The sequence below is a fragment of the Haemaphysalis longicornis genome, unplaced genomic scaffold (genome assembly GCF_048455015.1).
Source record: "Haemaphysalis longicornis isolate Haplotype H1 unplaced genomic scaffold, Haemaphysalis longicornis Haplotype H1 scaffold_10, whole genome shotgun sequence".
Lineage (NCBI taxonomy): Eukaryota > Metazoa > Arthropoda > Arachnida > Ixodida > Ixodidae > Haemaphysalis > Haemaphysalis longicornis.
The window spans coordinates 36,669,071-36,686,539 of NW_027526204.1; the positions used below are offsets into that span (position 1 = coordinate 36,669,071).

General features: G+C 49.8%; 1 protein-coding gene across 6 annotated transcripts in view; it reads left to right on the forward strand.

Moving 5' to 3' along the window:
- LOC144158379 (uncharacterized) overlaps positions 1-17,469 on the forward strand; it is a 156,409-nt gene that overhangs the window by 77,626 nt on the left and 61,314 nt on the right. For all 6 annotated transcript variants that reach the window (XR_013320043.1, XM_077689244.1, XM_077689243.1 and 3 more), the window contains one exon: positions 9,202-9,452. Coding sequence is in view for 5 of the 6 variants with exons in the window: in XM_077689244.1 (XP_077545370.1) it covers positions 9,202-9,452 (251 nt within the window). In the remaining variant the exon portion in view is untranslated. The remainder of the gene's footprint in view (positions 1-9,201; positions 9,453-17,469) is intronic.

A 17,469-nucleotide genomic window follows, 5' to 3' on the forward strand; every position in this document is an offset into this window, starting at 1 on the left:
CTGCGCTTTTACCCCCCGTGCTATGGAGCTATACAAGGACAGTCATCCGCTTGTCACGTTCAGGGAGATAACCCAGCATTATCGCCTGCTGAGACAGACCGTACCTTCGCCTTACGCTGACCTTTTCAGAGAACAACAAGCTACCCTACGGCTCATACAATCCGGGCTCCTTCCCACAGCCTACGCGTCTTCACTTAATGTATCCGAATCGCTACGACGCTGAATGGAAATTTTGCTCAGAAGTAGGAACACTCCGTCCCCTAATCGGGGTGTGCGACTTCAGCCCTGAGCACCTTCCTCTCCTTCCGTCAACTACCCAACAAGAGCAATGGGAGATGCTGCTGTCCAGGCCCTCTCTACCTACCCAGCTTCATCGGGTGGACAGAACACAGTCCACGCGGACTGCATATGGGCCCCACAGAAGAAGGAATCACTCCCCAGGGGTGCACTCTGGGCCGTTCAGAAATCTGAACAGAAGTATTTCTTCATCCTCCTTCTCTGCCGCAAATCTCGTCGCCTCCGTCCGTGGCGCAGAGACGGAGAAGACAGATCGTCTAACACTGGGTTGGAGCTTACTTTAATTTTATAAAACTACTTTCCACTCTTCTGCTACACCAATACAACTCAACCAAACAACATTCATGCTTCATGCATTGACTTAACCTTAACAAGAATTTCTCTTTGAAGTAATACGTGGTGTGGTTAAGTGCATTCCACTTATCCCTGGTTTTGCTAGTTGTAGAGCGATGTGAGTGAATTTACGTGACGTCGCATGGGTAACCGTTATGAGTGCCGTTTACAGCTTTGCTTTCCAACCACAGTCACGGGGTGGATTGGTGCGATTTTTTTCCTTTACCTTCATACTGGCCCGTCTCCACTGGTTTTCCATCCGACTCCTCCCCCATTTCATTAGCGCTGACAGACGGAAATCAGTTCCCTGTCAGGGTAATGGGCCACTTCAAGCCTCGGCGTTTGCAGCACGAAGCTTTCACAAACCGTGTTGAAGCAGGAGTTTTCTAGGGACGATTGGAGCTACGACATCAGAATGCCTCGCTTAACTAACTTCGACTGCCCCGAGCTATACTCCAACAATGGTTCGCAAGTGCGAGGCGTGTAGGTCCAACAGACATGCCAGGGTAGAAAACTAAGTTTTAAATCAAGGTACTGTAATTGTCCATTCACTGGAACTTCCCACATAAAGGGCAAACCACGCCCGTTTTTTCACAGTTATCCCATTTTTTTGCATGCTACATTTAACTCCCTCCTTCTGCGTGAATATGAGGTAATCATCAACATAGTATTACACTGTTTCATGCAACCTTGCCAGTTTGCGGTGGAGACTCCTATCCAAGGTACTTAAAAAGACATCACTTAGCACCGGTGCAACACTTGCCCCAATGCATATCCCCGACTTCTGGAGAAATAATTCTTCTCCTCAACAAACACAAAAATGCCAGCAGCTTCATAAACACCTCAAATGAAATTCCACTTTCATTCCAAAAGACCACCTCGTCGTTGTCATCCACAATACAGCTTTTTACCACCTGCAACAGCCTTGCATAGGGGAGGGAGTTGAACAGGTTCTGAACATCAACACTAAATGTCATACACTCCCCCGGATTGTGATCCTTCAGGAACATGACAACAGCAGTAAAATGTGGCACATGGAATGGATCTAGCAACTTCAGCTCACTAAGGTGAAGCTGCAGGTACCTAGAAACAACCTGGTGCAACGTACCCCTTTGGGTGACAATGGCTCGGAGTGGAACAGCAGGTGTATCGGTTTTTGCGCTAAACACACTTCCAAGTGGAGGCCTCTAGACTTTTACACGGGAACCTAGCTTTTTTTCAAATTGCAGTCACTCAACAAAGCCAAGCCATTTTCCTTTACTTTATGTTTCTCCACTGACACTCGTTTACAGATCTTTTCGAGAGCTGTAAACATTTTCTCGAGGAACATTCCCTGGGGAAGCGCCACAAAGTATCCCTCTTTGTCTGTCACCCCTAACTGCCTATCATCGTTACAAGACCAATTGGCAAGAGGGGCGAGACGCTTGTGACTACGTGGCTTACCGGTAGCTCTCTCAAGTGCGCCGATGCTTTCATCAGTAAACCGCGCCTGATATCATCTGACCTGGTCATGCCCTTCATTACAGAAAATTTTTCAGGAGGACTTCGCGAAGGTTCGAACAGCACTTACTTCCCAACCGAGCACTTTCGTGTGATGCTCCGGAACATCTTGGTCACCAAGCACAAGTAGTTCGCCACCAGCAACTGTTGATTTTTTCTACTAGGTTGATGAAGGATGTGCGGGATGTGAACGAGATGAGGATTTGCGGGATACTGCAGAACCTGCCGGATACTCGCTTCGGAATAGCACGTGAAATCTAGAATATTCCGTGACGGCCTCCGTGTTGAGTGTGTTGGTTCATCAAATGAGCGATACCAGAGCCGGATGTATCAAGAGTGGTGCAAGACGAGGGACCAATTGACTGAGCTCCTTTGCAATTCTACACGCCCTCATACAGCATTTTACAAACTACAACAGACTTGCATGGGGGAGGGAGTAGAACATGTCCTGAACATCAACACTAAATGCCATACACTTCCCCTGATTGTGATGCTTCGGGAACGTGACAACAGCAGTAACATTTGGCACAACGAATGGATCTAGCAAATTCAGATTGCTAAGGGGGAGCTGCAAGTAACCAGAAATAACCTGCTGCAACATAGCCTTTGGGTGACTATGGCTCGAATGGAACAGCAGGAGTAAAGATGGTTGTTGTTCGTTTTCCTGAAGTCAAGTGTCGATCAGGAACCCAATTGCCCGGGCTCCGGTTGATTTGGCAGGAGGCTGGCAGGGCGATGGTGTGGAAGTTCTTGGAGACAGAGGTTGAATTGGGGAACTCGAGGCGTTGGGGTTGATTAAGTGAAACGAAGAGTTCATATACAGCTATCTACAGTGGGAAAAGTGGGTACATGAGCAATAGAAAGAAAAACTTCAAACTTCAGCTAGACGCTAGCTCCGATTGCGCACAAATCACTTGAACTTCTCAACTTCCTCAAACTCTCCCATCCTAGGAGCGTACACAAACTGCTCGAGAAAGGACAGCCAAGACTCTGTCTCGCCGCAAGATCCGTCTAGCTGCCTGGTACGGCGCTGTACCATAAACTTCCGACGCGATCTTAACCTCTAGCTTAGGGGGCTTGCAAATCCCAACCTAGCTTTAACGGATGAGACTCCTTGTCCCGCCGGGAAATGCCCAGCTCAGTGTTCAGACAAGAACGATCTCTGACGAACAAGTACGGCCTTATAACACCTCGAGCTCTAGCTCTCTCGGGGACGCCCCTGTAGCATTCGTACACGCATAAGGGAGTGCCCAAATTCACGTAGACTCTGTCACTCAGCGCGCTACGGAATATTCAATGAGGCGCCACCATCTTTGGGTCAACGGCCCGCTCGCGGACGAGCAAGTGCGCGCGACCCCGCGGGGTTAGGGCAAAAGGCGGCACCTGCACTGTGCCGACTGGGGCGCGTTCACAAGGGTGTCTCGCGTGGTGCGCTCTCCGACGCCGGTAATTCCACCTCCCCGCGCGTCACGTCGACGATTCTCGGAACCCGGCGGCGCCTTCTGCGTTCTCAATGGGGGATTATCCGCGCGGTATTCCGTGGGCTTGACAATCCGTCTCCCATGCGAGCCGTGCCGAATTGGCGACGGCTGCCACGTAGAGTCCACAGTGTTGAGCCACAAGACAAGGTGGTGAGTTCTCACGCGCAGCCCGGGCGCCTGGCCGCTGATCTCATCAGTGGGTCTTACAGCTCCTTCGACACCGACTGCGTCCTGAATGAAGGATCATCCCAGCGAAATTCCGTTGCCCGGACCATCCGGCGCCCATGCGTGCCGTGACGAATTGGCGACGGCTGCCGCGTAGAGGGCACAGTGTTGAGCCACCAGACATAGTGGCGGGTTCTCACGCGCAGCCCGCGCGCCTGGCCACTGACCTCATAAGTGGACCTTAAAACTCCCCCCTTTAAGAGGGTTACTGGACCTCTTGGTTCAGTCAATCCGAAAAGAATTTAAAGGGCCGCTCATTTCATCTCTCCTTTAGCAATAACAGCAGAATAAACAAACAAAAAAACACGTGGAAGAAGCTAGGTATAACCACAAATGAGCCCCCTACCATTTCTGCAGCTGATCCGAAGCCTCTCTCACCTGAACTACAAACACAACCTATTCAAAAGCCGTTCAACAGGGACGAAATACTCTAGCAAACCGGAAACACACCAAAAAAGCTAAAAACACTAAGTGCGAGTAAAAAAAATAGCGTCGTGTGTCCGGGGCGCGTAAACGTCACGAACAACAAGACAGCTCAACCCATAACACTGATGCGCGCTATCACGGCAAACACGCACACACATTATCGCACTCGACATCAAGAACAAAAGGAATAAGGACTGGCAAAGAACACGGGCAATTTTGCAGTCAACAAAAAAAAACATTAGGAAAGTTTGCATTGTCACTATGCGCACGCACGCAAATGTCCTCCTTGACGGCGTAGCCTGATAACGTTCCTTCAAGAATGTCCGGCTTTGCTTTCGCTCACTTGCGGTGCACAGAAAGTTCAGTTCGGTGCGGGGATCGATCAGTTCGGTGCACGGATAGAGCACCCAAGGCATCTCGTCGTGCACAGCCACGGCACACACACAGAGACACCACCAACAAAACGGACGGGTGAACGGTAACGTTCACTCCTGTCGTGGCGGTGTTAAGGCTGGGAGGCAATTCAATAGTGGCCTCCCCAAGCAACATTCCGAAAACAGGGTAGTGCATTCGCGTATTTCCAAACCCTCTGCAAATGGCCCCGACCGTGGAGCGTTGCAATATCAACGCAAGTCTCGACAATTTAGCCCCATGGGGCGAACACAACTTCGCGGAAGACGGAGTGGTACTGCAAAATGCGACTTCGGTTCCTGTTCAATAGGCCAAGTCGCCATGCCTTTCCAATGCCCCAACGTAAGGCAATTCTGCGTGCTGGCAGCGTGAGCGAAGGGTTGACGCTGGAGCGGAATGTCGGCCCGCGAACGCGACGACCTTCTCGGGGTCATTTTTTCCCTTCCGTATAGAGCGCCCCGCTGCAACCACCTCACCAACATCTGTGATTACCAAAAATCGCGCGGAGACGCTATGTGCATTCTGAGCAGCGGCCTGACCAATACAGTTTTTTAGCTGTCCCAGCAAGCACTGGTCCTGGCACGACTCAGAACTCTGGCCTGTGACACACGGCCAGGTCGCAGAACCTAGTGCGTCAAACCTTCCAGCGCGGCTCCGGCCTAAATCTCGGTAACGGCCGCAACCGACAGCAAAGCTACGAAGCTCTATCGCAGACACCGGTTTTGCGAGACCGCTGATTGCGTCTGGTTCCCCTGTCCCCTCGGCATCTGTCTCCTCTCATGTTTTTTCTCTCTCCTTCCTAACCTCATCGGAAGCTCTCATTCTTTGTTCCGCAGTCTCCACGCATGCGTTTTGGTGTTTTCCATCAGCCTCCTCGGGCGCACTCCCAACATCAAGACTGCCTAACCCACAAGACATTTCCGTATCGTTTCTACCCTCGTCAAATACTCTCAACTCATTGTCCTCCTCCTTCTCGCGTTCTCTCTCACTCTATCCTCAGTTTTCTGAATCTTCAGCCCAGTATAATACTTCTCAGCTCCCTTATCCGCCCTTAACTCGTGCTTTCCCTCAGCCTAATCGTGAACTCCGTCTCTTTTTCGCCACGTCTCATCACATGCTCCCTGGTCTTTTCTCTCCGTTCGCTACTGGGCGAGCTCCTGAACGCCCGACACGGAGTTCACCTTATCGTGCAGCTTTCAAGAGGAATTTAAAGCGCGGCGGGCCCCAAGACTTTCCTGTGCGACGCCAATCTCCTCCGGTTCACCGATTAGAGTTTGGGTATTGCCCGCGCTAGCAAGTTCGGCATGTATTAGCTCAGTGTCTGATGCAAACGTAACTTGCGGCCCTACACTCTTAACAATAGGGCAACCCCTTGGCTCTGCTTTTATAATGGACGCGCTCGCTGGAACACTCCTCATGCTCGCTTCCCTTTCCGAACAGCTGTTCCCAGCTGAGTCGCTTGCTTCCTGTGCGCAGCCGCGGCCGCTTATCTCGTTTGCACGCTGCTTCAAATTGAAAAATGGGCTGCCCCCGTTCAACTTTGCTGTCAGTGCATAACCGTGCCTGCTCGAAGGGTTCTGCCGTATGGGCTGCACCTCCATCTCCAATCTTTGCCTGCGAAGCTGCTGGTCGTGTTCCAGCATCTCCTCCTTACACCGCTTTACGGTATACCCTGACGCGCATACCTCGTCACTCCTCATCCCAATGTCCATCTCCACGCTTTCGACACCGGCGGAAATGCTAGCCTCGGGTAGGGAGCCACGGCTACTTAAATTGGCATCGCCGAGTTCAACTCCGAAACATTGGCAGGCGCCATTCCACTTTACTGTCGCTATAAAACTCTCTGGGTCTGTGCCCCATTGCTTCTGCCCGCGGGTGTCCGAGCGTAAAGGCGCTTGCCTTCTACGCTCCAGCTCCAACTCGTACCTCTGCAACCGCTCTTCACATTCGAGCCGCAGTTTTTGTATACGCTCCTTTGATTCTCGCGCCTCTCTTCTATCGCGCTCCGCCGCCTCGTGCGCTTCTTTTGTCTCTCGCTCCGCCACATCGCGAGCTCTTTCATCCTTTCGCTCTTAAAACTCCAAATCCATTCGTTTAAGCATTATTGCCTCAGACTCCTCTTGGACCACCCTTCCTGCCGCCGTTCCTCTTTGAGGTAGCGACTCATGTGTCTGACCATTTCCGTCTCCTTCCGACATGATCGCCAGCATGCTCCGCGTGACTACCATGCAACCCCAGACTCAGCCTACACCGCCACAACGAAGCGGAGGAAATCTCACTCACCCGCAAATTCGGTGGTCGGCTGCCGCGTCGTTGGCCCCGTACGCTGGCTTCGCTCTGCCGCACCACTCCGCCCGGAGCTCGTCAAGTGCTGACGAAGACGGGATTGCGTCCGGTTGCTGCCCTTGGCTGTGGCCTGGTGTTCTCTTCTGCCAAATCCTGTCGGCTGCGCCAGTAAAGATGGTTGTTCTTCATTTCCCCGAAGTCCGGTGTCGATCAGGAAACCAATCGACCGGGCTCCGGTTGATTTGGCAGGAGGCTGGCAGGGCGATGGTGTTGAAGTTCTTGGAGACAGCAGTCGAAGTGATGAACTCGAGGCATTGGAGTTGATTAAGTGAAACGAAGAGTTTATATACAGCTATTTAGAGTAGGAAAACTGGGTAGATGGGTAATAGAAAGAAAAACTTCAAACTTCAGCTAGACGCTAGCTCCAAGTGCACACAAATCACATCAGCTTCTCAACTTTGTCTAACTCTCCTATCCTCGGAGCGTACACAAAGGTTTAGTCGAGAAACGGCGGCCGAGACTCTGTCTCGCCGCAAAATCCGTCTAGTTGCCCGGTACGGCGCTGTACCCTAAACTTCCGACAACCTCTAGAGTCGACGGCTCAAAAATGCCAACCTAGCTTTAACGGATGAGACTCCTTGTCCCGCCGGGAACTGCCCAGCTCAGCGTTCAAATAAGAACGATCTCTAACGGCCAAGTACAGCCTTATAACACCTCGAGCTCACGCTCCTCGGGGACGCCCCTGTAGCATTTGTACACGCTTAAGGGAGTGCCCAAATTCACGTAGACAGCTGTCACTCAGCGCGCTTTCGAATATTCAATGAGGCGCCACCATCTTTGGGTCAACGGCCCACTCGCGAACGAGCAATTGCCCGCGACCCCGCGGGGTGAGGGCGAAAGGCAGCGACAGTGCACTGTGCCGACCGGGACGCGTTAACAATGGTGTATCGCGCGGTACGCGCTCCGACGCCGGTAATTCCACCTCCCCCGCGCGTCACGTCAACGATTATAGGAACCCGGCGGCGCCGTCTACGTTCTCAATGGGGGATCATCCCAGCGGAATTCCGTTGGCCGGACCATCCGGCGCCCATGCCTTCCGTGACGAATTGGCGACGGCTGCCCCGCACAGTGCAGAGTGTTGAGCCACCAGACAGAGTGGCGGGTTCTCACGCGCAGCCTGCGCACCTGGCCACTGACCTCATAAGTGGACTTTACAGCACCCTCATGGGTTGTTGCACTGAAAAACACTTCCAAGTGCAGGCCTTTAGGCTTTTCCACGGGATCCTAGCTTTTTTCAAATTGCAGTTTCCTAGAGCGTATGGTTTCCCATAAACATTTTTATATTTTCGAGTTTGAAGTGCATTTTTTTTATTAAAATATGCGATCATGACAGCGGTACGTTCCGAAATAATATTGGTATAGGCCACGTTGTAATTTCTAACAAAGAAACTACAGGTACCTGTCAGCTGCAGGTAATTGTTGCATTTTAATAGCTGGGCTATTTTGTACACCGAACGAAAAGGTAACGCAACACTTTGACAAAGTCAGCTTTCAAAGCTATTTTTAATTGCAGGTAACACCAACTGATTCGAAGAGAGTATTTTAAATAAGATAATTGGTTTCGTTCACGCAACTCGTGACAAAAAATATTAGTTCATTTCTCGTAGCTAATCTCATTATCAGTACAACTAAACGTGTACCCGACATGTTTACTTCGCGGTGTCCTGTTTTGGAGGTATTTGCTGAGTGCAAGGGTTTACCAAAAAAAAACAAGTACTAAGGCTTGGATTGCGTATTAGGTGCCGAAAAGGGAAAATTTTTTACAACCGCTCCTAGAGGATACAAGAAGGCGCATAAGACATTTTTCAAACCGTTATCATGATGACGTAGTCAAAGAGAAACGACCGTGAGCTTACCACGACGGGTGTCATCTTCACCAGACTAAGCACCTGAGTTGGCATGCAGGCCTACAGATATTCATGCTTTACGTTATATGATCCTCTCCGCACCAGTGACGACGGGAGGGGGAAAATTCATATAATTTTTCATAAAGTTTCGGGTACCGGTTGACCAACAGTTGACGACTTTAGAACGTGAAGGGCAACTGCAGGCCTTACATTGCGCCGTATTAGACCGTTTTATTTACACAGCTTGCTTCATGATGTCAGGGCAAAGAGTTGTCACTGACTTCCCAGGAACTTTGATTTTGTTGACGACCTTTTTGCTCGTTTGAATTCACCAGGATTGCAGAAGAAAATGGGTGGTTGCAGACATCACGCATGTCACTAACGGCAAGCCGGAGCTCCTGAGTGAACTCGCCAGAAGGTCACTGCTGCACGCCATCACAGCAGATACCACTGGGCGGTGGCTGCTATGCCCTACACCAGAGTGCCAGTTTGTCTGGGACACTGAAAGCAGCGCAGAAAGCCAGGGAATCCAGATCTTTGAAGATGTCCACATCTGCCCAGGATGCACTAATCCTGTTTGCTTCAGGTATGAGGCACTTCTAACTCGTTTCTAGAATACTCAAGTATACGAACGTTTGTGTCTAAAGAAACGTTTGCTTTTTCTTGTTGTTAATGTAATTTTCTTCTAATGGTCATGTATATAGTATATCTGGGTCATTGTAGATAGCCCACACAACGGAATCCTTACAGAACACTTCGCCTTTCTCGTAGACTTTCAGTTAGTTTGACAGCGCGTGTACTTGGTTCAAGCTTCGTATTAGGTATTGCATCAACTTGATCACTCTGGAAATAAATTTTCTATGCCGAGGCGGCCTAAACCACCATAGGTAAGCCAAAATACAGGATCATCGATTACAGTTCTCACTGTCGTACTACCTCTCAACGGCACCTGGGATACCGGTAATACAAGCGTCACTTCCCTTTTCACAATGCTTCACACATGTTTTTTGTTTCAACTTCACCAAAAAGGGCGTATTTTGGTCGTGTTGCGGAAGAGCAGCGTCTAGTGGAAACTTACGTGCAATGGCGTCCCTTCTCGCCAGCTATGTTACCTTAGTGTAGTTCAGTAGAGTTGCGTCGTTGCTGTCGACTGTTGGGGCTGCTGCACACTGCAAATAGTTTTGGACAAGCCACAGTATTTCTCTCAGGAAAAGTCCAGGTATATTTCGTTGGAGTGGAGTTGATAAACTTTATGTAGACGAGCTTCAGGTGCTGATGGTTGGACGCCCGTTCGGTGGGGGCCTCCTCTACTCCAGGAAGTCTTTGTCCACGCTGGCTGCCCTAGCCCTCTCCACCAGGCTCCGCTGGACTGAGAGGTCGGAGCTAGCCAGCTGGCCCGCCCACTGCTACTACGTTGGGCGAGGATTTGGGGTAAAGGATGGAGTTTGACACTCCCGTACCAAGTGGTACAGGGTGCTGGGTTGGAAAGAGAAATTACACGTAGAGTGGTAGAGGGTGGGGTACATGGCATAGAGGATAGTGGTGTGAGGATAAGAATTTACCTGCAGTCGACGAAAAGCGGTCGCCTCTTTTGTAGATAAATGGTGATGTGGTGGCGGGAAGCGTCGTCATTAGTGGCCGTAATGGGCGAGGATTTCCATGCATGAATTAAGAGTAGCGGAATTTGGAGAGCGAAGGGGCGGCGTGTCTTCGCCTTCTTAAGAAACGGCCCGGTGTGTATGAACCCGGGCAGCGGCGTGTGCTGCCTCGTTTCCCTCGAAGCACTCGTGTCCGCGTGTCCAGATGATGTGTATTTACGGGAGATGGCGCACACTTCGCAGACTTTTTGAGGCCGTGGGTGTTATGCGACCTATCAGGAAGTTCCGGCTTTCGGCTTGTGAGCCTGTCATTACAGGGGGTTAGTCTTTTCCTGTGCTGTCGGATAGAGTGACGGCAAATTTCCTGTTGCCTCAATAGATGTCGCGGATAGTGTAGCGGCCGTCAGTTCTGCACCGTTGGCGTAGGTGGCACACAAGGCATGGGCGGGTTGTTGGTGGTACGGAGAGGCATCCGTGTAACGAGTACACGGCCGCAGTGTTCCCCTGGGAGTGTTCCCCTCAGAGTTGGGGAAGTGTTTTTATGGGCTCGTATTCGCGCTTCTCGGCGTGCCTAGTTTTATATGGGTTGCATATTTCTAGGAATGAGTGCGACTTTGATGTACTGCCCAATAGTGAGAGGGATGCGTTGCCTGTTTTCGCATTTTGGGGGAGGGCTGTAGCGGAGCCGAGTAAGTGTAGCCCTGCCAGTTCGGGTGAGCTTAAGCCCGTGAACTGGGAGATGCGATGAGCTTCTTCCAGTTCTTGCCATGTATTATGAACGCCGAGCTGTAAAAGATTTCTTGTTCCTGTTGTTGGAGGCAGTCCAAAAGCGGCCCTGTAGGCTTGGTGTATGGCAATGTCTAGCTTTGCTTTCTTTGCGGGTTTCAGGGCCAAATACGGTGTCCCGGACGTAACCCGGCTAATGAAGAGGGCGTGAATGATGCGCAGTTTGTGAGGTGCTTGTAGCACAAACCACTGATGGGAGCTTCTGCGGATAAGGTGAATGAGCTGGTTAAGAGTCTGTTGCAAGGGAAAGATAGTCTGGGCGCGTGAGCCACCTTTTGGTATGGTGAGGCCTCATGCGTACAAGTGGGACTTTGGGGGTCGCTTTTTTTAATATTGGTACGTTCTGGATCTGGTATGTGGTCTGGATGCTTCATATATGTTATTTGGCACAGGGTTAGCACTGCGGATTTTTCGGGGCACACTGGAGTCCTCGGGCTTTCAGGAATTTTTGGGTGACCTGAATGGCTGCTTGAAGTGCGTCTTGCTGGTCGCTCAGAGATCCAGTACGGACCCAGAGTGTTAGGTCGTCCGCGTATATTGCGTGGCGAAGGTTAGGGGTGGCTTTTAGTAGGGTTGTGAGTCTTTCGTGATGAGGTTGGAGAGTATTGGGGATACTACCGACCCCTGCGGAGTGCCCTTCGGCAGGATTTTAAATGTGTCGGATCGATGGTGCCCGATGCCCACTGTTGCTGTGCGCTGCGTTAGAAAGGAGACGAAGTACTGGAACGTGTGCTCGCCACAGTTTGTAGGTGCGAGGACTTGAAGAATGACTCGGTGAGAAACGTTGTCGAATGCCCCCTTACTGACGAAGGCCAAGATAGGCCGCTTGCTGTGGCTATTAAGGTCGTCCAGCACCTCCTCCTGAAGCTGCAGTAGTATATCTCGGGTTGACAGATGTGGGCGGAAGCCGTACATCGTGTCACGGAAGTAACCGTTGTCTTCAATGAGGAGCGAGACCCGGTTGTGAACCATGTGTTCAAACAATTTGCCGCCGCATGAAGTCAAACAAATAGCCGTAGATTCTTTGGGTTCGAGGGTTTTCCAGACTTGGGAATCAAAGTGACGTCTGCGTGTTTCCACTGTGCGGGCAAGGAACCCGCCAGGTATATTTGTGAAATAAAATCTTCAAAGGAGAAGTTAAACTAATACTGGTGCGACTTTCGCTGATCGAAAGAATTATGAACGCAGCACATAACGCTGTGATATGGAAACTACTGCGAAGAAGGCTCACGATTACAATATTCCCTAATGGAAAATTTTAGCGCCGCGACAACTCCAGTCGCCTCGGCAGTGACGAATAACTGCGGCGTCTTGGGAAGTTATTCCGTCATCATCAAACGCCTTACGACGCACGATAAACTCTCACGTTCTCTCATCGCGCGTCGCCGTCGAGCAGCATCTCTCGCACCGCTGGGAATACCAGCCTCCGCCTCAAACCTTCGCCATTATTTTACCCGCCTCTTTCCTGCGTGCTGTTTATTCGGTGGGCACTTCGTTCTCTCGCTTATCTCGTACTTCGTCGCCGGCGCAGAGCCTGTCTCTCGCTGCTCGGTATACCACCCTCCCCCTCACGCTTTCGCCATACTTTCACCCTCCGTTTTCCTGTTTGCTCTATCCTCGGTGGCCTATTCGTTCTCTCGTTTATTATTACCTCGTCGCCATTGCGGAGCGTAACTCGCACCGCCAGCCATCAGGAGCTCTTACGACTACTTGCTTGCAAATAAAGTGATTTCTCGCCCTCTCGGCATGTCGCCCTCCCTCTCACACTTCCGCCACACTTTCCTCCTCCGCTTTTCTAGTCGATCTATCCCGTCTATCTTAGGTGTCCTCCTTGTTCTCTCGGTTACAACGAGTCCGACGCCGAACGCATGACTGCGCAACAGAAACCTTTAGGCTATGCTCAGCACTTATGCTGACGTTTTTTTGTCAACAGCTGGAACGTCGTCACAAGTTTTGACCACCTTAGCGAGGCGGCGCAGTATGTAAAATAATGGTCCAGGCGAGTCCGAGCTTCACCCCCCCCCCATCCCCCGAATCGTCGCGGCCCACTCCGAGAGACAGACATGTTCAATGTCATTTTGCGGTGCAGGTTCGCTGTTTTAAGGAGCCGTCATTGTTCTGAAAAGAGCGCTAAAGATAAATTTTAACCCGATGAGAATTTTCAGCACTGGTGTGTCCGATTCAGGACGCATGATAATCGGTTTACGTTCGATTACTAATAGGGTGAAGGTTACCCAAATGTAATTACCGACTCCGCAACCGGAGTCAATAAGGGCAAACGGCTATGCTTGCGCAATTGTATGTAGTGAGATATCCTGAAACGTTCAGATACGGAAAAAGGAAACACCGACCAGAAAAGAGGCAAGTTCGCCGTAATTGTGTATGCGCCCCAAGAAAGTACGCGTGCAGAGGCGACAAGACTTCAAGGACAAAGACGTGGGAAAAATAGCCACTCGCAAGACTTCGCCAATGCGTTCCAGTGCTTTTGAAAGACTGCATTAAGGTGAATAAGAACGAAGCTCGGGGTGCATATGGGAAAATAAAACCACTTTCACCCATCCAAGCCCCAGCACAACCGCTCCGGTTAAGATGCAAAATCACGGAATGGAGTTCCTCTGTTATTATTTTCATTCTCTGGACAGCACAAAAGAATAGACTAGCCGGAACCTCATACTATCCGAACTTCCTCGTTTGCGCCACCTTCCTCTGTTTTTCTAGTTGATCTGCCGCCCACGCAATCTCTCAATTAGAACGTGGGCTGTATGGAAAGCTATTCTTGTCACCATTTGAGTGAAATGCCCTTCGATAATCCCCAGTGCATCTGGAACAGTACATCTGGAGTATGCTCACGTCCACCCTAGATATACTGGTGAGAGCGTTCTGCCTAAAAAAGAGAAAATTTGGATCAGTTCACTCTCGTTGGCTTTGATGGCTCTTCAATTGCATTTTAGCCTTTCTCGAATACTGTTAAGCTTTGAGATCACGCGAAAGAACCGCTTTCTTCTTGTAGTTTTTCTTCCAGGGAACCGATGTTGCAGGCCTGGGCGTGAGCTTGTGCTTACACACTATCGATGCGAATGTTCCAGGAGCAAAAGTGTATACCCTCACGTGAAAAAGGTGCAAATTTATAGGCATGGTGTCTGCTCAAGGCAACTGATAGCCCCAAAGACAAGTGTCCAGCTAGTTGGCTGTTAGCCTACAGGCTCACTGAGAGCCCGCTGGGTGAATGAGTCTGATTCACCGATAGGCAAGATGACAGCTTGCTCATGGCATGCGTCCAGTAGGGTGATTTGTCGGGAGTCGGCAGCTTTGGCGAACTAATGTGCCCGCCCCATAAAAGGGTTAGTTGGAAACGTAAAAGTTATGAATTAGTTCATGCCCCTCCAAACCTCAACGCGATGGTGGCAAAGTAGTACCGGTACACGCAACCCTCAAAGAATTACGATTCTACGCGTAGGCTGCCACATGTAACAGCCTGCTTCTTGCCTGAAGTAATCTATACCATAAGACTGAGACACGAAATCCGGAGAATAGGGTAACACAGTTTACTATTTAAAAAGCCTATCGATATCATCATCATCATCATCACCAGCCTATCTACGCCCACTGCAGGGCAAAGGCCTCTCCCATTATTCTCCAATTACCTCGGTCCTGTGCGAACTGTGACCAATTTATCCCCGCAAACTTCTTGATCTCATCTGCCCATCTAACCTTCTGCCGCCCCCTGCAACGCTTGCCTTCTCTAGGGATCCACTCTGTTACCCTTAATGACCAGCGGTTATCTTGCCTTTGCATTACATGCCCTGCCCACGTCCATTTCTTCTTCTTAATTTCTACTAATATGTCTTTAACACCAGTTTGCTCCCTGACCCACTACGCTCTCTTCTTGTCCCTTAATGTTACACCTATCACTTTCCGCTCCATTGCCCGCTGAGTCGTTCTCAATTTAAGTTGAACCCTCTTAGTGAGCCTCCACGTTTCTGCCCCTTAGGTGAGTACCGGTAAGATGCAGCTGTCATACACTTTCTTTTTCAGCGACAATGGTAGGCTGCTATTGATTATCTGAGAATGTCAGCCATATGCACCCCACCACATTCGGATCCCTCTAATTATCTCTGCCTCATGGTTGGGATCTGGGGTCACAACTTGGCCTAAGTATATATATTCGCTTACCACTTCCACTGCCTCGCCATCTATCTCAAACTGCTGTGCTGTCCCGAGGTTATTGATCATTACTTTAGTTTTCTGCATATTAATTTTCAGGCCCACGGTTCTACTCTGTTCGCCCAGTGCGGAAAGCATGCTTTGCAATTCGTCCCCCGAGTTACTTAGCAAGGCAACGTCATCAGCAAATCTGAGGTTACTGAGGTATTCTTCATTAACCCTTACTCCCACCTGTTCCCAATCCAACGTTCTGAATACTTCTTGTAAGCATGCTGTGAATAACATTGGAGAGATTGCGTCTCCTTGTCTGACACCCTTCCTTATAGGTATTTTACTGCTCTCCCTATGGAGGATTATGGTAGCTATAGACCCATTATAGATATCCTCTAGTATTCTTACATAATGCTCATCTACCCCCTGGTTCCGTAATGCCTGAATGACGGCTACAGTTTCGACCGAGTCAAATGCTTTCTCATAATCTATGAAGGCTATATATAGGGGTTCAGTATATTCAGCGCACTTCTCTATCACCTGATTGATCGTGTGAATATGGTCCATTGTTGAATAACCTTTACGGAACCCTGCTTGTTCTTTAGGTTGACTGAAATCTAAGGTTGCAGAGATTCGGTTAGCGATTACCTTGGTAAATACCTTGTAGACAACTGACAGTAAGCTGATCGGCCTGTATTTTTGAAGTCCTTCATGTCGCCTTTCTTATGGATTAGGATGATGTTAGAGTTCTTCCAAGATTCCGGTACCATTGCGGTCATTAGACATTGGGTATACAGGTTTGCCAGTTTTTCAAGTACAATTTCTCCGCCATCCTTCAAGAGGTCTGCTGTTATCTGATCCTCACCAGGTGCTTTGCCCCCTTTCATTTCTTTGAAAGCCTTCCTTACTTCTTCGGTTGTTACTGGTGGGATGTCTATCTCCTCTGAACTACTGTCTCGTTCGGCATTATCCTGTATGTCCCGGCTACTGTGCAGATCCCTATAGAACTCCTCGGCCACTGTGACTATTTTATCCCTATTTGTGATGACGTTGCCTTGCCTATTCTTAAGTGCATACATCTGATTTTCCCCCACCCCAAGACGTCTCTTCACTGCTTTCAGGCTACCTCCGTTCTTTACAGCGTATTCGATCCTCTCCATATTATACTTCCGTGTGTCAGCTGTCTTACACTTATTGATTAACTTCGAGAGCTCGGCTAGTTCTATTCTGTCTGCTGCGGTAGAGATTCTCATGGTTTGCCGTTTCCTGATTAGATCTTTCGTCTCCTGTGAAAGTTTACCAGTATCCTGTCTAGCCATAGTGCCCCCGACTTCTACTGCACACTCCGTGAGGATGCGTGTAAGGTTGTCGCTGGCTTCCTGTGTCGTAAGCTCGGCTTCCTCGTTAAGGGCGGAATATCGGTTCTGCAGCGCGATCCTGAATCCTTCTACTTTACGTCTTACTGTTAGCTCATTTATCGGCTTCTTACGTACTAGCTTGTTGCGGTCCCGCCTCAAATCTAGCCTAATTCGAGATCTTACCATACGGTGGTCACTACACCTTACCCTTCCGAGCACTTCTACATCCTGCACGACGCCAGGGTTATCGCATAATATGAAGTCTATTTCATTTTTGTGCTCTCCATTCGGGCTCCTCCAGGTCCACTTCCGACTCTCCCGTTTACAGAAGGTATTCATTATGCGTAGGTTATTCCGTTCGGCAAACTCAACTAGTAGGTCCCCCCTGCTATTTCTACAGCCCAGACCATAGTTCCCAACTGCCTTGTCTCCAGCCTGATTCTTGCCTACTTTAGCATTGAAGTCCCCCATAACTACGGTATACTGCGTTTTTACTTTAGCCATTGCCGATTCCACATCTTCATAGAAGCGTTCCACTACATTGTCGTCGTGGCTGCATGTGGGCGCGTAGCCCTGCATCACCTTGAGCTTGTACCTCTTATTGAGCCTAATTACAAGACCTGCTGCCCTTTCGTTAATGCTATGGTATTCGTCTATGTTGCCAGCTATGCTTTTACTGACTAGAAATCCCACTCCCAGTTCTCTT